This window comes from Pleurodeles waltl, chromosome 9, assembly GCF_031143425.1.
Source record: "Pleurodeles waltl isolate 20211129_DDA chromosome 9, aPleWal1.hap1.20221129, whole genome shotgun sequence".
NCBI classification, from domain to species: domain Eukaryota; kingdom Metazoa; phylum Chordata; class Amphibia; order Caudata; family Salamandridae; genus Pleurodeles; species Pleurodeles waltl.
In genome coordinates, this window is record NC_090448.1 from 876,951,213 (window position 1) to 876,976,445 (window position 25,233).

Sequence of the window (25,233 nt, forward strand, 5' to 3'; positions counted from 1 at the left end):
ACAAACAGGTGCTAAAAAATCCGCTTTAAGCACACTCAAAATAAGTTCACACTCATCACACTTATTTTATTTCTCATCACAATGTACACTAGAAGCTATTTTCATACTGTGCTTCAGACTTTGGAAATTAATGCACGTACAGACTCATAACTGTATCCCGAAGACACAATTAACCCCTAGTGAGAAAGCATGGTATTGAAAATATATTCCGTTTCTCAAAGAAGGTAAAAAATATTCAAGTACAGTCCTACTTAATTTCAAAATCACTTACCCACAATATCTCTGCTTGAATTTTGTCACTGCTTACACCACATTCAGACAGTATGGTGGTTAGCATTTCTTTACATTCATCTTAACGGTAATAGGTCAATCATGAGCCCCATAACCACAAGTCCCTTCACACGTCCTCGCCTACCAATTTAATTACCGCAGCCACTGGAACTAGACTGCAGTCTCCTTGAAGTAGACAAAACTGATCATCCTGTCTCACACATATCACTGAAACTGCCTCCATGCCTACAGAATCACCAAAGTCATGCTTCTGGTCTCTGAACATCCCCGGCGCACAGCTGCTCACTGCATTACGAGCCAATTGCAGCTAAACATATCAATCACATCAGTCATCATCAAAAGCTACCAACACTGAAAAGTTCAGCAAACCCCAAATAATTTGCACACCCTTTAAACAAGGTTTGTGTAAACAATTACATCTTTAATCCAAAACCACACCGTTTGTCTTCCGGCATCAGACACTGTTATGACTTCAGATCTCCAATCAACCCTCCATTTAACACCCATCTATAAGAAGCACTTACTAATGATAAATGGGTGCATTTTATCAGAATAAAATTCTTAGCTTACCCGTGGAAAACAAAGGAAATGTAAGCTGTTTGTAAATGCACTATAATAATGAGTCATTCCAGGAAGGTTTTTCGTCACCTGAAGCAGATTGTGTCACTTGCCTGTGCCTGGAGCACCATACAGAATAACTCCTTTCGGGGGTTTTATGCCCATCTCCTCGTAGTACTCTGGATGTGTAAGGGGAAGTTCTACCGATTCCTGCAGATGATAAACAGACCACATGATAAGCTAACGAGAGAATAGAAAGTTTAAAACAACACATACAAGTATTAATTGAGCTCTCCACCAAGTTACGGCCTACCAGCTCATTATTCACCGTTGGAAAATCAATTTAAATTGGTAACACCAATGAATTTATAGTCCTTCCTCCATCCCCGACCAACTGCTAGGAACAGGAGGCCCCAATTAAACAAAATCTAAACACAAAATAATAGTTTTTGTGTACAGAAAGCATATACATATTACACCTTAAACCGTGGATGAAAACTTATCTGTACATTCAGAAACAATAATCAAGGCACTGACTTCGTGGCTGTGTTGGGTTCAGCAGAGCAAGAAAGCACAGCCAGTACATGTCGTCTGAAGAGGCCCATTTGGCATGTGCTGCGAAGACGAACACAGAACAGAAGTATACAAACCTCTACAGGGCCTTACAATCCATGCACTTATCTAGGGCAGAATATCTCCAGCTCCCGCTTACATACATGTCCTTTATAAATGTTAGTCCTCTAGAAAGTCAGAAGCTTCGGAATCGGCACAAAACACCAGCCTATCGACACAACACATCTAGAGCACCCGCCCCTGCAAACTATTATATGGAACAGTGGGAAGAAAGTCCAGCAGAATACCACAGAGTGTAGTAACATGTTTATAGTTTTAACAAAGCTTTAATAATCATACCTTAATTTCTTGAATCTGATTGTCCAGCCCTCCAATGTCAGCATATGTTTCCTGAGGTGCTTTTTCCACCTTCATCACAGTAACAAGGGGATCGGTGTCATCCATCAGGACTCCTATGACGGCATGAACCTAATCAGTGTGATGAATAATACCAAACTTAAGTTTTGAGGTACATAAAGACCACGTTTTAAAAGATTAAACAAACCTTGGGGAGGGAACAGGTTGCACAGGAATACATCATGTAAGAGATGTTAAGTTTCATTGGACTAAAAATCTCTTGACACCACAGCATGGGAACACCTCTGGTAAATATGCTACTGCAGATCATCCCAGATTACCAGCGCTCTCTGGACTTGTTACAGTAATGTAGTAAGGCAAAGGGAAGAGAAGCATTCAGTGCAAGGGACAGAAGAGTAGGACTGATACTCAGCTTTAAAATAGAAATACCCTTTCAGGCTCCCCACACTGTTCTTTGGTCTCATTTGCATGCTCAACAAAGTCATACACAAGATACCATTCAGATATTTCACGGCTGACAAAACAGCATACCTAAGGAATCGCTCTGAAGGGAAGCAACACAGTATGCACAGAGACACACATACAGAAATTACTAGTTGTACTTACTTTATGGTTGAGTAGAACAGAGCATCCTGGTTCCAGCAAGTCTTTGTCAACAAATGACAAAATACTGACATAATGCTCTGATCCCACAGATGTGGAAACAATTGCATGGTTGTCGTCAATAATCTCCTCTAATGTACCAACGGACATCGGGGTGCCTCTGAGATCATCCACCTTCGATCGCTCTTCCTAGAAACAGGAGTGATACATTTGGTGTCAACCATTCGTCAACAATACTTCGGTTTGACAGTGGACATTTCTTTAATATTCAACAATCACAGATTAAATAAAATACAGGTAATTTGTACTATTCGCTCACAACAGGGAGCACTATCTTTTATTCAGTAAATGCACTGCAATTACTACTTTATAACTTCTTAGTATTTGTAGTGCATAATCAGTTGCAGTCCAACCTAATAATAGAACTGAATGAACATTTTTCTACTCAAGTGAGTGCTTGTATAAACTAACCAGGCAGCCTCTCACATGGGTTAAATTCCTGGCCCCTAAAGAGAAACAATGCACACATATGCCCAGTATCCGAATCCATATCTCACATTGTACTTTAATTCTAGACAAAACGATGTCCACAACACGATTATCAGCAGAACCAGGATTCCATAAGCAAACACTAAAACCATGAAGAGTGACTCAAAAACTAAACAATAATCAAGCACGCACAGGACGTCTGGGCAAACAAGGTCTCCCAAGTGCCTTTTTTCAAAGGATGTAATACCTTCTGGGACCACAGATAAGAGCATTTGACCTACCTCTTGTTTTTCCTCAAGGGGTTTCATTTGTTCTTGATTTCTGATAAATTCTTCCTCCATTAAGAGGTAATCTTTGATTCGTTCTAATTTCAGCAGTTTTAGTCTGCACTGGGTGTGAGGTGTCACTGGAGAAAAGGAGAAATACATTATGACAACCCTTTGCCTTTTCTGTGCACACTGTACTTTAAATGATCTTTTCCCTTTCTGAAAACCTTCACTGAGCTTTGATATGTAAATGTATTCATGTGGTCAAAACATTCATCCATGTCAGAAGTTCGCACATTAGGTATGGCACCAGAAAAAGCACTCTGCACCAGATAAAAGTAGAACAGAATCAGACCAGTAACTTTTCCCAAGCCAGAACCGTTCATGTAATAGGGCCTTAACTACCACCAACTTCAGTACCAATGATTTTTTTCACAGTGCAATTTTATCCCCAACGACAGCCAGCAGAAAATCCCAGAGGTTCAGGCCTTGTTGCTCTTTAACAGGGACGTAGAGCAGACTGTGAAGAAACACTTTTTTAAAGCATCCATGGTTGGCCTGCCCTATAGGGTAATCAGACAGTGGCCGATGGGCTGGTCTGACAGATTAGTGTGTGGGCTGATTTTATGACCAAGTGAGCTGGTTTTTACCATTGATTTCCCTGACAATACCACTTTTTCTTAGCTATATGCTTCGCTAATGGGGCCAATATTATTTTGATGCCTGGGCCTATTTTCTGCACGATTACGACTGTTTGCTTCAGATATGAGATAGGGTTAGCAAGTAGATGAGCCTGAAACACTGATATTAGCAAGAATTCGTGTTTTTTTGGAAGCTAGAAAGATCTAAACTAACAATAGAGGAACCACTGCACAGGGGTGATGTGCACATCTCAGAGCACATAACGTACAGGACAGAAAACAAAATTATGATGAAAATATTGTGGAATGTTTTAAAAATCAAATCATATTTTAGCACTACACTGGCTCACATGAAATGTTTTTTAATTCGAGCGTCACCCTGATGCAACTTTTCAATTAAATGTACCACTACATATGGCAGTGGTTATAAAAAATATATTTAAAAAAAGCACTAGACAGTCACCTTACAACAAAGACTTTCCACACACCCCTCACCCCGTTAGTCAAAATACACATTTACTCTAACATAAGTTGAGAAAAAACACCAGTGGGTCAGAATTAGAAACGTTCTGCAAGGCTGCACTTGCATTACAACTTCTGCCAGTCATAGATTTCTTCCAGAGGAATCACACCACTATACTCATGCCTGACGTTCACGTCCATTAGAGCAAGGTGGGTTGCAAAACTATGTTGTCCTAAAATTGAGTCATGTTTCTAAAAAGTGTGGATAGCACTTCACTAGGCAATAGATGAACTGGGTATACTTGTAAGCGCATCAAAAGTGATTTTTAATGCCAGTCTTCACATACCATTGTGCTACTGATTGATTCTGTGGTCATGATTTACCCATTTCCATTATATAAACAATTGTACTATTGGTTTGTGCTATCTAACCTATTAAATGTTTAACTTACAAATGGAAGCAATAATTCTTAAAAAAAAAAAAAAAAAAAACCTGCCCACAACTTCTCCGGCAAATTCAACACAATGACATAGTTCTAGGAGAGGGTGTTTTTTACCCTATGTATATACACACACACACGCTGCACAATAATCAAATAAAGAGTGCACAGCCATGACCTTAGCAACATCGTAATGTGTTTTTAAATCCAAGTAATGTTTTATGTAAAATAGTAACCTGATAATGAGAACCTTAACACGCAATTTATTTTTTCCTGCCATATTTTAAGCAGGTTTCATAATGGATGTTAAATACACATCAAAATTGAATGAGTACGATGGGCAATATCTACCCATGTATTAAGACCTAAATATTAAACGTTGTTGGTCCCGAAATGTATTATTTTATTACAGTTGCTCCCCTAACCTGGTGTCAGTGGTTAACAATCTCATTATTAAAGTGCAAAACCGACATTTTGGCAAGTTCCTCCAAGATAGCTTGGAGAAAACTCAGAACAGCTATCCTTCAGAAAAAAATGCCTATTGTCTGTCTTTTGATGAAAACACACATTAGATTAACTAGAACAATTATCATTAACTTTTGTGTTTAATATTAAACTTCAAAAGCATCTACTTTGAGAGCCAAATATGCGAGGAGAAAGGGGTCCTTGCTGTATTCCTGTATAGAAATGGAAAAAGAGGAGTAACATTTACATTTCATATGTGCAAAGTACAGAAGAACCCACGCACTTTTTAGTACAGCAAATTGAGGAAAATTTCTCCCAACTTTTGTTACAAAGCAGGTAAATTGAGAACCTCTTGGCGACAATGTTGTGTCCTTCATGGATTCCAAATCTAAGGGACAGAAGAAATGCGAGGCTGTAGGGTTTATATCCCTCCTGTTGTTGGGGCTCTAAATTTCTTAACATCTAACATGTCATGGACACGCCTCAAAATATTAACAATTCAAGTGTCAATCCCTCTAGCTACTATGCTTTTTGCAATGAGAACTATTGCTAGAAATATGGCTGATTTTCTTTACCCATGGCCTCCCATTTTCTCATCGAATGGAACATATGGTTATCATTCTGCTGGAGCTGATCTGGAGACAGGCAACAAAAAGATGTGTAATCAAACTATTATTTGTTGAGTTGCCCGCAGCCTCAAGGTGTTCCTTTCATTGTCAAAGGTACATAAATGCCGGTCAAAGTTGGCAGGAAATGCCCCGAAAAGACTCCCTAAATTCTCCACTGGACCCAGATTTTGAAATGTTAGCACTTAGGGCAGACTGTTTATGAAATCATAGTTCTTACCAAGGGGTAGCTTGCTAGCCGCATCTGGACCCTTCGTTTTCTTCTTCTTTTTGCCTACTCTGGTTGGGACTGGAGGCTCATATTTTTTCTTTTTATCCTTGGAAATAAACGAAGCAGTACCACATGTTTCAGATTATTTTCACTGTTACCGCAACTTCTGGTAGAAGAAATCTTGTGCAATACAACCATTTCAAATACAATTACCACTCCTCCCCAAGTACACCACTCAGAAGCAAGATCTCCAAATCGCATCATTTAATTCAAAATATTCTGCTTACAAAACAATGATCTGTTAATGTTTGTTAGTCTGCAAGAAAAAAAAAATGTGGCTGTCTTGAGAATGGTATACAAACAAGGAGTTTAACTGAATAACCCACCGATATCAGTTTGTGTGTCAAAAACACTTTCTGAATGTACAGGGAGTGCAGAATTATTAGGCAAGTTGTATTTTTGAGGATTCATTTTATTATTGAACAACAACCATGTTCTCAATGAACCCAAAAAACTCATTAATATCAAAGCTGAATATTTTTGGAAGTAGTTTTTAGTTTGTTTTTAGTTTTAGCTATGTTAGGGGGATATCTGTGTGTGCAGGTGACTATTACTGTGCATAATTATTAGGCAACTTAACAAAAAACAAATATATACCCATTTCAATTATTTATTATTACCAGTGAAACCAATATAACATCTCAACATTCACAAATATACATGTCTGACATTCAAAAACAAAACAAAAACAAATCAGTGACCAATATAGCCACCTTTCTTTGCAAGGACACTCAAAAGCCTGCCATCCATGGATTCTGTCAGTGTTTTGATCTGTTCACCATCAACATTGCGTGCAGCAGCAACCACAGCCTCCCAGACACTGTTCAGAGAGGTGTACTGTTTTCCCTCCTTGTAAATCTCACATTTGATGATGGACCACAGGTTCTCAATGGGGTTCAGATCAGGTGAACAAGGAGGCCATGTCATTAGATTTCCTTCTTTTATACCCTTTCTTGCCAGCCACGCTGTGGAGTACTTGGACGCGTGTGATGGAGCATTGTCCTGCATGAAAATCATGTTTTTCTTGAAGGATGCAGACTTCTTCCTGTACCACTGCTTGAAGAAGGTGTCTACCAGGAACTGGCAGTAGGACTGGGAGTTGAGCTTCACTCCATCCTCAACCCGAAAAGGCCCCACAAGCTCATCTTTGATGATACCAGCCCAAACCAGTACTCCACCTCCACCTTGCTGGCGTCTGAGTCGGACTGGAGCTCTCTGCCCTTTACCAATCCAGCCACGGGCCCATCCATCTGGCCCATCAAGACTCACTCTCATTTCATCAGTCCATAAAACCTTAGAAAATCAGTCTTGAGATATTTCTTGGCCCAGTCTTGACGTTTCAGCTTGTGTGTCTTGTTCAGTGGTGGTCGTCTTTCAGCCTTTCTTACCTTGGCCATGTCTCTGAGTATTGCACACCTTGTGCTTTTGGGCACTCCAGTGATGTTGCAGCTCTGAAATATGGCCAAACTGGTGGCAAGTGGCATCGTGGCAGCTGCACGCTTGACTTTTCTCAGTTCATGGGCAGTTATTTTGCGCCTTGGTTTTTCCACACGCTTCTTGCGACCCTGTTGACTATTTTGAATGAAACGCTTGATTGTTCGATGATCACGCTTCAGAAGCTTTGCAATTTTAAGAGTGCTGCATCCCTCTGCAAGATATCTCACTATTTTTTACTTTTCTGAGCCTGTCAAGTCCTTCTTTTGACCCATTTTGCCAAAGGAAAGGAAGTTGCCTAATAATTATGCACACCTGATATAGGGTGGTGATGTCATTAGACCACACCCCTTCTCATTACAGAGATGCACATCACCTAATATGCTTAATTGGTAGTAGGCTTTCGAGCCTATACAGCTTGGAGTAAGACAACATGCATAAAGAGGATGATGTGGTCAAAATACTCATTTGCCTAATAATTCTGCACTCCCTGTACTAATATGCAATAGGTATTGGTATACTGCACTTGTATGTTTTTCATCCCGTTTACACATGCGTACGTTGAACTACTTGTATGTGATTCATTTTATCTTCTGTATTGCTGCAAAACTAGAGTATTTGACAACTATTCGAGTAGTAGTATTTTCTTATATCTACAAATTGTTTCCTGCCGCCCATAAATACCCAATGATCCTTCACTGTGTTTCTAAATGAACTAAAAAAATTATTCAAGGGAACTCGGATTTCGTTTTGTACTGGATCAACATCTTTACATCGAGTCCGACATTGCTCGTTGGCCATGTTTTAAGAAATGCCAGACACCGCTTGAGGCAGAAGCCTTTAGGGTCGAGCCTGTGTCACATGCGCTTGCGCATGCGTATCGCTAGCGAGGTGCTTTAGGTATTAGAAAAGGGCTCGGAGCCCCGTCGACGTCACATCAGTGTCTTTCATTGGCAAGTTGGCTTGCCTGTTAGAATCCGCTTCTTTTGATTAGTGGAAGGCATGCATAAGTCATGCCTTTTCCATGGTTAGCCCTCCTTGAGCGCAGAGATCAAGTACGATAAACATGCGAAGCTCGCTGGGGTTGTGGACTACTTTTTCTATGTTTTTGGAGCGCGATCTCGCTGAGCAGAAGTTGAGCGCTTCGTTAATTGTACTTTTGCCGGTTACGATCATAATTGCACTTCAGGTGAACTGTACAGCGCGATCGCGCTGTTTTTTTTTTTTTTTTTATTGCAGGGAAAATCCGGTTGGGAATTTACAACTGTGAACAGTTATAACTTTGACAAATGCGAGACCCTAGTGCATTGCAAATGCTTGTTAGCCTTGCAGTGACAGTTGCACTGCAAACTGTCTCCACTCTGCAGCAGTAAATCAACAGTGCATTAGGATCTTTGTTACCTGCGTGCGAGCTCCAGACTGACAATCCTCACTGGAGGTTTGACTTGCTTCACATTACAGCTGTGAGACTGAAGCTTGATGGCCTGCACGTCTCAATGGATAGTGATGGCAGCTCTGAAATTTTCCATTTGACCACTTGTATTAACTAACTTTAATCACACCATTTTTCGGCATTCAGAAAGGCTCCACGCCTTCATTATACGCATACGTTTGTTGTACCTACAGAAGGCGTTCATAGTTCGTTGCAGTCGCTCCAGAAGCCGGGTCTGCTTATGTCACAATACAATTTAAGTTTTCTGTCCTTTAAGAGCACTGTCTCTTTAATGGCCCTACTCATTATTTCATACTACTAACATCTATGAATTTATACTCATGTTACCAGTGGAGAAATTCATATTTGCTCACCTATTGTATTGTAATAGTATTTATATAGCGCGTACTACCCCTGACGAGGCGTCAAAGCGCTTTTCGGTGAGTAGCACGCTACTCCGGAACCCAAAAAGAATTAGTGGTGGATTAGTAGAGGGAAATATGAGTACAGTTTTAGTATTATTAGGAGTTAATTTGAGCTGCAGATATGAGAGTTTGTTAGTTAGATTGACTGGAGTAATGGAGGGGTGGAGGAGGGAAGAATCCAGAAGTGTTAATTGGGAGTTTATGGTAATAGGATTTAGGCTATGTAGAACTGACATTAATAGATCCTATTAATGTTTCAGGTTGCCCCACTCCTTGAGTGATTTTGTGAGTTATCCTTCAGACTACATAGACGTATGGCAACTGAGCACCATTTTAGACGTTGTGATGGTGTTCACTAATTAAGGTAAGATTCTTCGCCTAATATGTAAGTGTGTATATATAGATCATGATACTAAACCAACTTTTGTCATTTTAAGCACTAACTCTTGTGTATTTGGCTTTTTCCAGGTGTGTGATAACTTTATCAGTCCTGATAACCATAAAACTGTAGAAAAGGTCGAAACATCATTGATACCTCAACAGACGTAGCTATTTTTGAATTAAATGAAAAGACATAGTGAGAACAGATTTGAAATGATACCCAGCATATTGTCTCTTGGGACGTCTATCATATGCACACATTTTAGTCACATTTATTATCTGTTTTGTGTAAGCAGGCGGACGTCTAGCACCTGTCACTTTATCAGTATGATGTAAAAAAAATGGTTAAACGATTGATGCATGACTTAATTTCTTCTTCAAACACATGTGCTGCCAAATATAAGCAAACATTTGCAAATGCGGCTTATTATTTATTTATAATTTGTTACAGTGACAGACCTTTCAAAGTTCCACATTAGTGTCGACTATTTTCTCTTTATTTAAGAAAAAAGTGCGAGCATACGAATATCTAATAAGAAAATGTTGCATTTTCCCAGAAGATGACAGGCGCTCCAAAATCAAATATGTAGAATACAGAATGTAAACAAGCAGTAAACACCTGGCAGCATTAAAAATTAAATACAACTTATAGGTATTTTACAGATCACGTACCTTATCATCCTTCTTCCCACCTCCTGGACCATGTCCACCACTTTGACTTTGCCCCTGTAAAAAGAAAATAAAGGTGATCATGCAATCAACCAACCCTGTTGTTCGGACACAGCATGAATATTGACGTATTCCACTCAAGTGTGTTCTGAAAGCCTATGAAGAATACAGCTGTTGAAGTGTATCATGATAATTTCAAGTGCAAAATAATGAAACCTCTCTTGAATTTTCCTATTTCACTTCAACATGGCGTGACTGAATAGGTAAGGAATAATGCCCTGCGATAGCATTTGTGTGCAGGAAGAGGAATGATTGGTGGCGGAGCCCTGGTGAGAGGATGGAATAAGTGTGCATTACATACTCCAGGTCCCAAGAGGAGAGTAAGGTAGCAGTGTCAGTAGCATAAGTGAAGTGACAACGCTTGTGGATGTGCTAAACATCACGTAGTGCCTTTTGTCCTTGGACTACACTTTTGCTGTGAAAACTATTTATCCATTTCCTAATTTTAACATAAGAGCACTAACCTCTGTGTTATTATGTTTGAAAAAGGTGAGCTCATAGGAAATTCCCTCTTTTTTCGCTGAAAACTTCAGTGTAACAAAGCTGCACCAAATTTGTCAGTGACCTGACCCAACAACCTATAGTTTATCCTTCCTAATTTACGGCAGGTCTGTCAAGAGGCATTAAAAAAAAAACTGCATTATTTTTTGCTCATTGAATGAGCAAAGCAGAGTCTAGGCATACTGTATTACTTCTAGCGGGACAAAGGAGTAATTGTTAATCTGCTAGGTCACCTGTAAAAAGCCAGCATAGGTGGGGAAGGGTCAGGTAAAAAACAGATTTGCTTTTGAAAGGATGGCAGAACTAGGTCAGTCACATGTAAGTCAAAGATTAGAAGAGTTGAGTACAGTCAGTAACATTAAGATCATATTTGCAGACGGAGTTTTGAATCGGAAAGGGCAATAGTTTGGTCGGTCATTTCTGTCCCACAAACCCTTGTATACCAGCATGACTTTGCACTAGCACCACATGATGAAAATTAGGTAGGCACACACAAAAAAAAAACCATAAAATAAGCACATCTGTAGAGCTCCTATGTATTGGAGGACTCTATTTGCACTATTGATAGATTAACTATAACTATATATTACTCCCAAACAAGCTCGACTGGTGGCCTAGTTGGTATGGTCATTTTACTTTTTCACTCTCTGGAACTGCAGGGCCCTCGGAAAGGCCAGTATGGCTACAGTACACTGGCTTGCCACACATGGGATTGGCTGCCTATACTTCGTTTTTTTATATGGTTCAGCCTGCTTCTGCTTCAAGGAATGAAAGCCAGTGAAGGACCTCAGGGTACATTATATGCTACTCTTTTTTTTGTTTACTGTTATTTAGGTTTCATTTAGTACCAGTAGGGAGTATCTGTCTAATATGGACAAATCATGAAAAATATCGGTAATAACCATTCAACAAAAATACTCATCAATAGGCCACATGAAGCTGGTATGTATTTTTTCAAATCTTTTTACTGTGCAAGAAAGGAAAATAACCGTACAACGAGTTTGGGTATAAATGTTCAACATGTTAAATCTTACAGTTTTAGAGTCAAGGCAAAATACAAATATATAAGAGATTGTTTAATTATGTTATTAGTACATACGTTCATGTGCCCTATTCCCAACAGATTACTGAAACAGACGCAATACATGGCTTATACTTTATTTAGGGCTACATGTGAGAAAGACTTGTGTTTGAGAGGTGCCTGTCCTGGTTCTGCAGTGCTTTACATGGATGTGAGGGGGCAGTGGACTGTCGTGGTCTACTGTTCCTTTCCTGCGTATACAGAAGAAAGCTTCCAATAAAACGTATAGCGTGAGATGGGACCTGTTCTACTGCTACATGTACCATAGACATTTCGTGTGTGAGGGAAGCTTGCACACAAACTTCACATGCTGTGTTAATTCTCTGTGTGCTGGTAAAATATTGAGAAACGTTTTAAATACACAAAAAACTACTGGATGTCAATGTTTATTTAGCTACGGAGTCTGCTTCAAACAACACAAATGGGCTTGAAGAATGATATGTTCTTTCAGAGGAACTGATACAAATGACTGATAAAGAAGCTACATCCCTGTGCATACTGCTCTTAGACATCAACTAAATGTCATACCCTGTCATGATGTGGTAGGTAGTCCGCCAGAAGGAAGCACCGGGGCAAGGAATGGACAGTATCTGTCCCTTGGAATAAACTTGACAATAAGTAGACACCCCCTCGGATTCCCCAGGTTGAGAATAATTACCTCAATTCCTGAAGCAATGGTCTCCAGAAGACATATTTGTAAGATCTAACCAGGAAACCTTAAAGACACAGGGTCTGATTTAGAGTTTGGCGGATGGGGTTACTCCGTCACAAATGTGACAGACATTCTGGGCACCTTACGATTTCATTATTTACAATAGAAATCGTAATACGTCAGGCGGGATGTCCGTCACGTTTGTGACGGAATAACCCGTCCACAAAACTCTAAATCAGGCCCATAGTGTTTTGCCTGAATGAGTGGCTTCTATACACCAATAAATTAGCTTAATGTAGAGCTACACTTGAAAGTCTGAGTTTATAATATACAACTTCAAATCTCAATATATTATTGTTCTTATACATGTATATCCTCTCTACGTACTTATATATTTATTTATTACTTTACTCCTAGTTTAGAAGGAAAAAAAAAAACACTGACTCTCTCCAATGCACTAATCTATGTCTCACCCTTTACCTCTCTCAATATATCATCTGCTGCCACTCTGACTCATCCCAAATCTCATTTTACTACTATGATCTCCCCTTATGTATCCCGCCATCGACTCGTCCAAAACTTAATTTTACAACTTTGACCTTCCTAATCCATTTCTAGAGATTCCCCCTTCCTCCATCTCTCTTTTTATTAATCTTAAACCTAATCTTACTACTACAATCCCCAGAATAACAACGTCTAGACCCTTCTTTTATCCCTCCATTATCCTACTCCAAACATGCACGTCCACTGCATAAATGAACTCATATTTTTCCTATACTAATCCACCACTAACTAATCCTTTTTCATAAATACAATTCTAATTCTGTTTAGTAATTGGTTGCCCTGCACCTACCACAACACAACATGACAAACATTTATTAGCCAGAGACTTTGATGTCCTGACAAACGCTACTGAATTTTAGGCACTAGGGCGGCCAAAACAAGTTGGTGTGTGAGAAGATAAGAGGTCGATTGATAACCCTCCAATATCATCCATTTATCTGTTTTTAACCTTATCAGGAAATCTGCTAATAAAATAATATTTGGATAGCCCTATATAGTTTTAATAGTTCTATTACTCTGGCGACTGTTAATCCTTTAGAGGAACAATTTCACAAAAAAAACTCACACCCACACAGTGATAAAGCCCACCTTGGGCTTAACCTGGCCCAACGGGTGGGAAGCCTAATGATGAAGCATGACACATTTAATGTGGGTGGGCCTTATATTTCCCAGAGATCAACCTGTCCGAGTGGCTACATCAATAATCACAAAAAAACTAGCTTTACAGTTGTGTGTTGTTTTGGTTGGGAGGCATTATTACTTTCTCCCCTCAAATGTGAATGAGTTGGACTGTTTACATAGACACCATCAAGTGAATCTTCTACATAGTATTTGCAAATAAACACTACATTTCTGTAATGAACAATTTAAAAAGACAAAGTATCTTTTTAGGTCTCATCTAACAGTAATCATTATGTGCAAGAAGTACGAAAGCATTTCTGCAGTTAGAAATAACCCAGTTTGCAAAATTGGGCCGTTATCACAGCAAAAAATGCATTTCCATATGTGCAGAGCACATAATGCAATACAGTTACTGAATCCCAATTTGGCTTTAGCAATTCAGTGTTTGGAATGGGCATCACTTGCAAATACTGAACTGCAGTGCCATGGATGAATGTTTTGTGATCGAATTACGGTCGAACAAAATTTTTTTTTACTGACACAGCATGGGTGGCGATAACTATTCACCCCTTGTGAATGCTGAAACAAATATTGCAGTGGGCTAAGCAGTGGTCCAAGAAACCAATGCATACCCTTAAAATAAAATGTAAATATTCAATTTTATTTTTTTAACTGCATTCAGTTTTACTTTAAGGAAAACTGGCTGCATAAAAAAAAGTTTGCTTTATTAAAAAGCAATCACAGACATGGTGGTCTGCTGACCCCAGCAGGCCACCATCCCTGTGATGGCTGCAATTCCTAATGTGTTGCAAATTGCAACCTAACTCAATAATATTCATGAGGTAGGACTATTTGCGACCCCATTAGGAATTGCTCAATGAAACTGAATAAGTTTCATACATTGGTAAAGCCAATTTCCCAATTGCGATTCGCAGAAAATCACAATTAGGCAATAATCATTTCTAAAAACTGTACCCTTAGCTCTCTGCAGGTGAAATTCTCTTGCAGACCATACCACATACTTAAGAGTGGGCTTAGATCCTGCCCACTGCTTAACATTGGTTGGCTTACCACTCATTTGCCCAGGTGCACAGCTTCTTTAAGTGTTTTCCATTTGTCCCCACTGTGTGCTTCTCCCCCCACACTTTCTTGCTCTCTCCCTTGCCTGCTGCTTTTCCACTTCTCTTTCATCACTTTTCTTCTCATCCAATTTATTTTTATTATTTTACCGCAACAACCCACACCCCATTGCTCCCCCCCCCCCCCCTCGCTCCACCGTTGCCCACTCACTCCTTGCAATCCTTTTCATACTTATAAGGTCAGAACTACTAGACAGTTGTTGTATTGTAATCGTATTTGTATAGCGCTTACAACCCCTGACGAGGCGTCAAAGTGCTTTTCGGTGACTAGCACGCTACTCCGGAACCCAAAAGGAATTAGAGGTGGATTAGTATAGGGAAATATGAGTACAGTTTTTGTATTATTATGAGTTAATTTGAGCAGCGGATATGTGAGTTTGTTAGTTGGATTGACTGGAGTAATGGAGGAGTGGAGGAGGGAAGAATCCAGAATTGTAGATTGGGAGTTTATGGTAACAGGATTTAGGCTTGGGATGAGTAAAGAGAGGATGGAGGAGGGAAGAGTCTGTGAAAAGGGTTAGGGAGATCATAGTAGCGTGGTGAGATAAAGGAGAGAATTTAGTAGGGTTGTTTGGGAGATCAAGGTAGTAATGTGAGGTTTGGGTGAGTTAGATGTGGAAGGGGAGGGAAGAGCTTAAGCAGGGGTTTTTAGGAGATGAAAGTAGTAGAATGGATTTGGGATGAGTAAGAGTGGGAATGGAGGATAGATTGATAGAGACATGACATATGGTGATGGGTAGACAAAGTGTGATATAAAATGAGAGGAGGGATTCATAAGTATCTAACATAACTTATCTAGGAGCTATGCAATGACCTATGAACATGTTAAGCATAGAATAACACATATATATATATATACACACACACACATATGTATATACATATTTATACACACACACATATGTATATACATATTTAAACCATGGGTATATATACATTAAACAGGTTTAAAGAGTATGTGTGTAGTTTATTGTTAGGACATAGTAGCAATACATATTTTCTAAAGAACTATATATAACTAAATGTAAATTAGCACTTGTATAGCGCACTACTCACCCGTTAGGGTCTCAAGGCGCTGTACTCATACCGCTATGGAACCCCTCCTGGCTTTTCCCTGTGAGGCGCCCACTCCTGAGCACCCCCAGGGTGAAGCCAGGCATCCAAGCGCTGTTGGGGCCGTTATGGAGATTAAGCAAGCTATTGCCCAGAGTTGCAGAGTGGGACCCATGAATTAGATTAGGCACTGAGGCGAGAATTATCTGGTCAAGGGGAATTGAGCCCAAGACCTGCCGAAGCGGGACTTGAACCCTGGTCTTGAGCCAGATCTCTGCTTCAGGGTCTGCCGCTCTAACCATTGAGCCACACTTACTAGAATATACACAGTCAGATAAAAAATATTTATCGACATAGGCATATGCAGTCCATAGCTGTTTGAATATGGTGGTTATGTAGAAAAGAGCCAACTCTTGAGTAGTTTTCTGAAGACAAGATAGTTATATGTGGCCCTTACAGTTGGGGCTAATGAATTCCATAGTTTGACTGCTCGAATGGAGAAGGATGTACCACCTATAGTATTTTTCTTGTACGGTAGTGTTCTAAGGCGGGGTGCCAATCTTGAGCGGAGGTTTCTTTGTTGAATGTATTTGGTTATTCAGTTTCTGATAAAAAGGGTCCTGTTCCAGGTATGGCTTTGTGGGCGATACAAAGCAGCTTGAAAGAGCATCTTCTGGCAACGGGTAACCAGGGTAGTGCTCTCAAGACAGGGGAGATGTGGGCTTGTGGCTTTACATGTAACAATAGCCTGGTTGCGGAGTTCTGAATACGTTGTAGTTTTCTCATAGTAATTGAGAGTGGGTAGCATGTTGCATCGTCATTGAGTGCTTGGAAGGGGGATAGTATTTGAAATGAGTTCTCTGTGGGAGGAGATTAGGTGTCAATGCTAGTGATTGGAATGGTTCTCTAATTCAGTCTTGGGTCACAAAGATAAGAGCCTTCTTGTGGGAAAACAAGTGAGGGATGGATTGTGTGCATCTTTCATTAGGCTGTTCCCAAGGATATGGAAATTTTCAACAATATCTACTTGTCCGTGGGACAGGTTGCTTCATAAATCTACTTGTCCTGTAACAAAAATCCACTTGCCCTTTGGTGCCATGTAGTGTGGTGACAAAGTATGGCAGCAATCTCATTATATAAGTGCTCTGATAATAGCCTCTCTGATTATGCCTGTTCTCACTCTATCATAGGATTTGGATACTAGCAATTCCCTTATTGTGGCACCTGTCAGCAGATCTACATCCTGAGGCTGGAGATAGGGGTAAGAAATAGTTCTACAGATGAAATGCCCTATTTAGTCTGTGCAAACCTACTAACTTGCGTGTTTTAGGGGTTTCACCAGCTCTTCTGTAATCTTCTGCCATACAGAGAATGGTTGGAAATTTACTCCTGACAAGCGCAGGAGTAAAACTAATTCCAGGGTTGGGAAAAAGTGGCTGGAGGGAAAAAGACCTTGTAAATGCTCACCGCATTTCCGCATGAGCAAATCTACACATGCATATTTGCTTGTGCTAAAATGCAGTTCACAAATATTTTTTAGAAGTACGGTTTCCTGGCCTACTTCTGTGAATTAATGAAAGTCATGAATCTGTGCTAATACAAATACACTTAAGCTATGTGTGCACTTTTGTGGTTTTAAGAACTGGGCCCCTAATTGGTAATTCAAGACTTTTTATTTTTAATAAAATTATTTCCCTCCATTTGTTGGCTGTCTTCACTGCGAGTGAGTGAGTGACAGAGTCAGCTCTTTCACAAGAAGCATATTGGCACAGAGTAGTTTTGTTCAGTGCCCTGAACTACTGTGGTAGGGTGTGCTTTTGAGACCAAACATATTTTTGCCAATGTTTGTTATGATGGTGATGGTCCAGCATTGTGAGGTGCGGGAAACAGCTGCTACTTCTGTTAAAGATACTCCTCCAGTGTAGTTCATTTGAACCGTGGCAAGCCTCTATGTATGACTGACAGAAGGGAGGGGAGATCTGGAAGGAGGCACCGAGTGGGAGGCAGGGGGGTTGTATAAGGACGGGGAGTAGTTGGCAAGCTTTGGTTCTGGTTATGGAAATTCATATTGTTCTTACTTGTTAAATCAAGTTATGCCATTATCTTCATTATGCCACAAAGGAGCTGTTGCATGCAGACTGTGTTGATCTAACAATCCAGCTTACTAGAAAGATGCTCGTGGATATGAGACAACCGTTCTCATTGCAATAGGTCTTTGCACTCTGTTCAGCTGAGAGACACTGTACTTAGCACAGAATCACATTCTACACATGCAAAACGTATGGGGTGGTAGTCCTGCATTAAGAGCTATGGAGTACAATTGTATGTATTTCTTGGAATGTCTTCAGTAGAATTGTCTTGTCTGATTGCTCCTTGCGCCTCGTCGTCTTCTTCTGTTGTGAGGCATAATATGGCTTATTATTAATATAGAGGAGCTTGAAGCCTGTCTGTTGCTTACCATTGGCTTGCGCTCCTTTTCACTCTCATTTGCCCACTTCGTACCCATGTCCCAGCTTGTCAATCTTATGTGTGTCCCTCCCATGGAGCACTGCCTTTTGACCACGTGTGAGTTTGCATGGTACCTGTGTTCAATGTCGGAATTAACTTTTCTTTTTGTGTAAGCACTCACAGAGTAAATGTGTTTTTCAGTCGCCTCCCTTGTGCACATCTCTCACCCTATGTGCTGCTGCCTGGCCCTTTGTGCTTCTCTCAGTCTCAGTCCCAGTCCCCGATGCTCTTGTTTGTGTTCTTCACTGTGCTGTATCCGTTCCTCTCTGTCTGTGTTGCTTCTTTGTCCCCCTCCTCCACCCAATGGTCCTCCCCTGTTTCTTCTGCATTTCCCACCCCCCACTTTGTGCTTTAGAGACCTCCCTCTTGTTGCTTGAATGTTCCCGATCCTTTGCCATATTGCTTTCACCCTGTTGATTCTACCTCACCTGCTTTAAAAAAAAAAATGAAATGCTTTTGCAAGTTGTTTTTATTTACTGACAACAACTACAAACAATAACACAAAAGCGGCAGTGTCATTATGTAGGTGCGCACACACCAAAAAAATCCCCCTTAAAAGTGTTTTTTTTTGTTTTTGTTCTACCTTAGCCACACTGCACAGCATCAAGGATGATTTGTAGTGTGGCTAAAAACACTGGCAACGCCATTACGTCACAAAGGTGAGATTTACTGGCTTTGTCAATGTATTTTTTTTTATAAAATGTCTGTACATTTCTTGGAGGGCCGGGCAGCTCCTATCTGCTCCTGGTCCACTCTGCTTACAGAAATTCACTTTAAAACAACTGAAAAAGTATTTTTTAATTGACTGCGCTAAGTTGTGTTTGCCAAGTTAGATCAATGAGTTAAAAAAAAATGTAATGCCTGCGTCATTTTGTAGATGTGTGAATGATGCAGGTGGCAGGGTATCATGACGCACTATGTGCGCGCAATGAAAAATAAACAAAAGGTTCCAAAAGCAAGACCTTCTGGCTTTGCCAAGGCTGAACTCAGTTACTGTTTTTGCTTGTCATGACTTACTGAAATAGCTGGCTCTAACACTACAATAGCTTCCCCAAGCTCGTGTTTTGTTCTAGACTAATGCCAAGTATACTGCATACTGATAGATCATCATCCACTGTGTTACGGTTATTTCTTTTACCGATTTTAATGCAGCCACAAGTTACACCTTTACTGCCATGAAAATATATTTAATGTGTTGTGGATGTAATTAATAATATACCATTGCTGGTGATCCCTCCCGGAGTTTTCTGTAATCGTTATTCCTCGTAGAGATATGGCTTTCACACCTGGCCATAACACTCTATATGAGGCCTCACACTGAAGCATGTACCAGTAAAATAACATTTCTCCAAGGGCATGACAACTTTGAAGAGTGAAAGGGACGCCGCAAATTGTAGAGGGTACAATATCTACCTCTGGAAGCAAACACTCGTGGTTCTACAAACTGGGTTCAAAAGCAGAAGTGTTATATTCTGCACTAGGGATCTGGGCATATCAACACTGTACTGTTGGCTGTATATCTAAATGTGAATCTAAACTACTTTCATGCAGCCATGTCACGGATCTGTGTCAAAATACCAAGTACTAAAATATCAACTTGCACAGTATCGTCTACATGAAGATGACCAGTTTCATCTAGGAAGTATTTGCCCCGCAGTTTTAAAAGACAGAAAGGAGCTCCTGGGGGTGGTTTTAATCAACATGGCATTCGCTCTTGCCAAAAAACAATCCTCGTATGTTTTAAACTAACTGACACGATCCTCAATTGTTGCTTTAGATTTTATTTAATTAAAGGTTCAGTACAAACTAAAGAGTTTTAAATTATTAGTCTTAGAAGGCACTTACGGATTGCATATGTCATTGTATTATGTTGCACTTTTTGTAATACTTGTATGCAAAGATGTTAATAACAAAATCGAATTTTAATTGACTTCTTGCAGGCGATATTACAGCAGGTCAATATTCAAAAGTAGTACAACGCATGTCACTATAGTTACTACAGTACTACACTTCAGTCACTGTGACAATGTCTGAAATTATGGCCCTACAATCTTCCCAGGTTAGTGACCTTCAAACCTCTCATCCTGTATTGAACGTTGGGGATTGTACACTCAACGAACAAGATGTTGCACAAGGGTGCACTGCACCCGAGCCTCCAAATCTTACACCATATTTTTCTTTTTTCAACATCACACTTTTCCCAGCCGTTCTGCGGCATCACCATCTTTCCAAATTGAAAACTAAATGGTTGTGGTTGACCATAAAGTTGTGAATGACCATAAAGCTCAATTCAATTTAAAAAAGATTGTATGTTTAAGTATACACACTGACTCGGTTTTGACTTCTCACTGAAAAAAGACCATCAGAACAGCAATGTTGAAACAAGTAGCATTTCCTTCTTCAAATCCAACTCTAATTCCCTGCAATCACATTTGTTTCTTATAAACTCGAGAACAGAAATAAAATAGCTTACAATACAGAAAGAAAACTGTGACTACCTGAAAACAAATTCTAATAAAAAATGACTACTTTTTAAGGCAGACTTGGAGAGAAGCAGATTTAGTTTCACTGGAATGGCCAGGAAAAAGTTTACAGTCACAGCATTTGACCCCCATACATGGACCAATATCCACTAATTTCTGACCCCCTTATCATGGAGTTAACACACATTAATTAGATAACAAAGAACCTTACATTTCTCATGCTTGGAAAGCTAAATCAGACCCCGTATTGAACAAGTGTGCAATTAAAAAAAAAATTTCATATCAAAATACTAAAGATAAAGAACCCTTTCCTGGTCACTTCTTATAGAAAGACATCAGTGACTATATTAAGTTCCTTGCATTTAAATTTAAAGTAAGCAACAGTTTTTTTTTTGGTCATACAAGACAGTGGTCTCTCCACAACGTCTACCAGCACTAAGTAATGAGGCCCTGTTACTCGCTTTCCCACCATTCCAGAGGCGCGTCCAATCACGGCATGTGTAAAGTTAATGGTCTTATTCACATAACATGGACCCAAATATTCCTCACATCTTTTCTACTGCAACTGCTATCTATTTAGCTAAGGCTCTCACATAGTAAAGTCCTAACCATCTAAACAAGCATTTACAATGCAACTGGTCTCGCGTTTGCTCATGTTAGAGCTGATCGCGTTGTAAACTCCTAACCCGACTTTTCACCTATCGGGCAAAAGTGCATTTATGTACTTAACCCAAAAAAGTGAAATTAAAAGCGCTCGACTTCTGCCAAGCGAGATCCCGCTCGTAAATTAGAGAAAAAGAAGTCCACGAGCCTGATGGAAAACAGCGAGCCTCGCCTGTTTTCTGTACTTTGTCGCTGCGCTCGAGGAGGGCTAGCCACCGGAAAAGGCATGACGTATTCGTGCCTTAGACTAATGAAAGCAAGCAGATTTTATTAGGCAAGCCCATGAACCAATAAAAAACACTGACGTGAAGTTGACAGGGCTCCGAGCCCTTTCTAAATACTAAAGTGTCTCGCTGCGATGCGCGAGCGCATGCAACGCAGGCTCAACCCTAACAAGATCAAATTTAAACACAAACACTACCTTCCTAAACTCAAAGTGGCCCATTGTATCAAAGTAACTGAGTGCATTACATGCACTCCCTGGCTCTAATATGCAATACAACAATAATGTTTTCCAAGTCTCATGCATGAGTGGCGTCACAGTAAAGGAAAGGATGTGACCTCGCCAGGTTAGAACCAAGGTGCACTGATGGAGCTGTGCCTCAAGGTCCTAGTACTGGAACAGCAGAGTGTATCAACTGTGAGAACTGAGGTGCTCTGGCAGACAGCGTGTGTGGGGTTCGGGCACAGCTGAGGGCCTTGGAGTGTGTGAACTGAGGTGCACTGATGGAGCTGCGCACGAGGTCCCAGTACTGGAACAGCAGAGTGTACGGACAGTAAGAACTGGGGTGCTCTGGCAGGCAGCATATGGGGTTCTGGCACAGCTGAGAGCTTGACATGTGTGAACTGAGGTGCAGTGATGGAGCTGCCAGTGAGAAGCAGAAGTGGGCACTGTCACTGACGATTGCGGAGCCCTGGTAGAGCTGGGTGAGCGGTCCAGTTACTGGAACAGCAGTGGGCACTGAGTGCTTTGAAGGAGGTGCTTTGATTGGGCTGCATGTGGGTAGCAGAGCTGAAAGAGCAGGGACACCATACAAAGGTTTCCTAGGTGACATCAGGTTACATCTGGGGGCAGGGTCTCTGGATCGAACAGGCAAGCAGACCAAATGTGGCCAGGTAACAGCAATTTATAGCCTGGAGCAGCAGAGAGTACTGACTGCAAGAACTGAGGGGCTATGGTAGACAGCGTGTGTGGGGTTACTAGCATGGCTGAGGGTTTGGAGTGTGTGAACTCTGGTTCACTGATGGAACAGTGCCCGAGGTCTCAGTACGGGAGCAGCAGTGTGTACTGACTGCAAGAACTGAGGTGCTCTGGCAGATAGCGTGTGTGGATCTCCTGGCACTGGCATGGCTGAGGGCTTGGAGTGTGTATACTGCAGTGCACTGATGGAGCTGGGCCAGAAGTCCCAGTACTGGAGCAGCAGAGTGTACTGACTGCAAGAACAGAGGTGTTCTGGCAGACTTCATGTGTAGGGTTTCAGGCACTAGCACTGCTGAGGGCTTGGAGTGTGTGAACTTTGGTGCCCTGATGGAGCTGTGCCCATGGTCCCAGTACTGTAGCAACAGAGTGTACTGACTGCAAGAAATGAGGTGCTCTGGTAGACAGCATGTATGGGGTTCCAGGCACTGGCAAGGCTGAGGGCTTGCAGTGTGTGTACTGAGGTGCACGGATGGAGCTGCGAGTTGGATCCCAGTACGGAGTGGAAGTAAGCACTGTCCCTAAGGATTGTGGAGCCCTGGTAGACCTGGGTGCCTAGGCTATAAGCAATTACAAGTGATCCTCTGCCCTTGTTCTCAGCACACAGGCAGGCAAACTTGGTAAAGAAAATCCAAGCCCTGGAGCCAGGCAGCTGAGAGACTGTGCAGAGAGCCACAAAGATAATAGCCTGATTTATAGCCTTGTTTACAGCTACGGAAGAATGCTCTGCAAATGAAAAGGGAAGCTTCCCTGGACAGGAGCAGGAAACAAAGTTTAAAAAAAAAAAAGTCCCCAATAGACCAGATACACAGGACAAAGAGTAATTATACAGTAGTTGGTCCCTGCTCCTACACAAAAGGAGGAGGGACAAAGAGGCATGACTGACCACTAGCAAGCAAGAATTTTTAAATCACACTGAAACTAACAAATGAAATAGCTGGAAGCCCACGGAAGAAGTATACAAGAGGTCTTACGCTTGACCTAAAAGTGAATGAGAAGATTAGGAGGAAGAATACACAGGTGACTTTTGATTCAGTTTAAAATGAAAAAATACCATACCAGAAGAATAAAACTATTGTAAAATAATTTTGTTAATCTTTACGATGCTGCTTTCCAATCTGGTAAAATAGTTAAATTGATTAACATAATCACTACTGAGATCTAGGTGTAGCATGCATGTCAGATTCTAACTCCATCTCACAACGTTGTATGTATGCACGACTACTGCAGACATCTGTATATATCCTGCCGGCACAAAATCTAATAGCAGAGAAGAAATTCAGAGGGGGGACTGCACCTACTACATGCGAAAACTTCCAATGCACTGTAATATCCGCCTACTAATAAATCAGTGACAGATCTACATAAGCATGATCCAACTATTCAAATAATGAAACTGAAAAGAATATTGATACACGTCTAAAACATATCCGTGTAGCACAGAAGACTACCTTAAACTGTGATCTCTCCCATAAAAAATGAGCCAGTTCCACACCACCCACATCTTTCTCGTCGGAAAAAGATTTATTTATGCACTTTAAATCTGTATGTTTTGTACACCATCTTGCGAGGTCCACAACAAGCTAAGCATAGCCATGCCTATAGAGATAATTATGAGAGTTGGACATAGAAAGGAGAAATGTGAAATATGGAAAGGGTGCAGAGAAAATTAAGGACAAACAGTGTGTACCGATTGATATTCGGAGTAAAGAGATACGCGTTTGAGTAAGAGAAAGGGGAAGACTGAGGCCTTCGTGGAGAGTCGTGGTAACTGGGAAGGGCTATACAGTCAAGGTCGTAACTGGAATTTAGCGAGACTCTGTGGAAGGGTTGAGGATGGACAAGCAGTGTAAGTTAGAGAGTGAGACTGGGGTGGAACTTATGGGATGCGAAGCCAGACAAAGGGTGAGCAGCTAGGGTGAAAGGGAGTCATAGTAGAGGCTGGGTGCAAAGAATAGAGGCTTGGGAAGATGGACTAGAGTTAGGGGAAGTATATCGGGTTGGTGAGGCATAAGAAAGTAGAGGCTGGTCCAGGAAGAGAATCAGTGGTGGACTGCCAACTGGAAGAGGCAGGGGTCAAGGAGAACCGGACTCAGACTGGTGTGTTATCAAATGCCAGAACACCCATAAATGTAGGACAGTTCTAGTGGAAAACATTACCACACAGTTGGCAGTGGATATTGGGCAAATACTCTGCATGCAAAAATTATCCATATGTTGTTCTCAAATATGAGCCATCAAAATGTTCTTCACCTAAAGAAAGTCTACAAGCAACAATTAGTTTTGAAGCACAGTTGCCCAATAAAGTTGTCACCTCAGTCAACGCT

The 25,233-nt window shown here is 40.8% G+C and overlaps 1 protein-coding gene across 1 annotated transcript in view; it reads right to left on the reverse strand.

Annotated features, from left to right (window-relative positions):
• PSMC1 (proteasome 26S subunit, ATPase 1) overlaps positions 1–25,233 on the reverse strand; it is a 37,202-nt gene that overhangs the window by 11,187 nt on the left and 782 nt on the right. Inside the window, exons 2-7 of the mRNA XM_069208190.1 lie at positions 10,387–10,440; positions 5,992–6,088; positions 3,153–3,277; positions 2,386–2,571; positions 1,762–1,890; positions 963–1,059 (exon numbers count right to left, since the gene is read on the reverse strand). Coding sequence (XP_069064291.1) covers positions 963–1,059; positions 1,762–1,890; positions 2,386–2,571; positions 3,153–3,277; positions 5,992–6,088; positions 10,387–10,440 — 688 coding nt within the window. The remainder of the gene's footprint in view (positions 1–962; positions 1,060–1,761; positions 1,891–2,385; positions 2,572–3,152; positions 3,278–5,991; positions 6,089–10,386; positions 10,441–25,233) is intronic.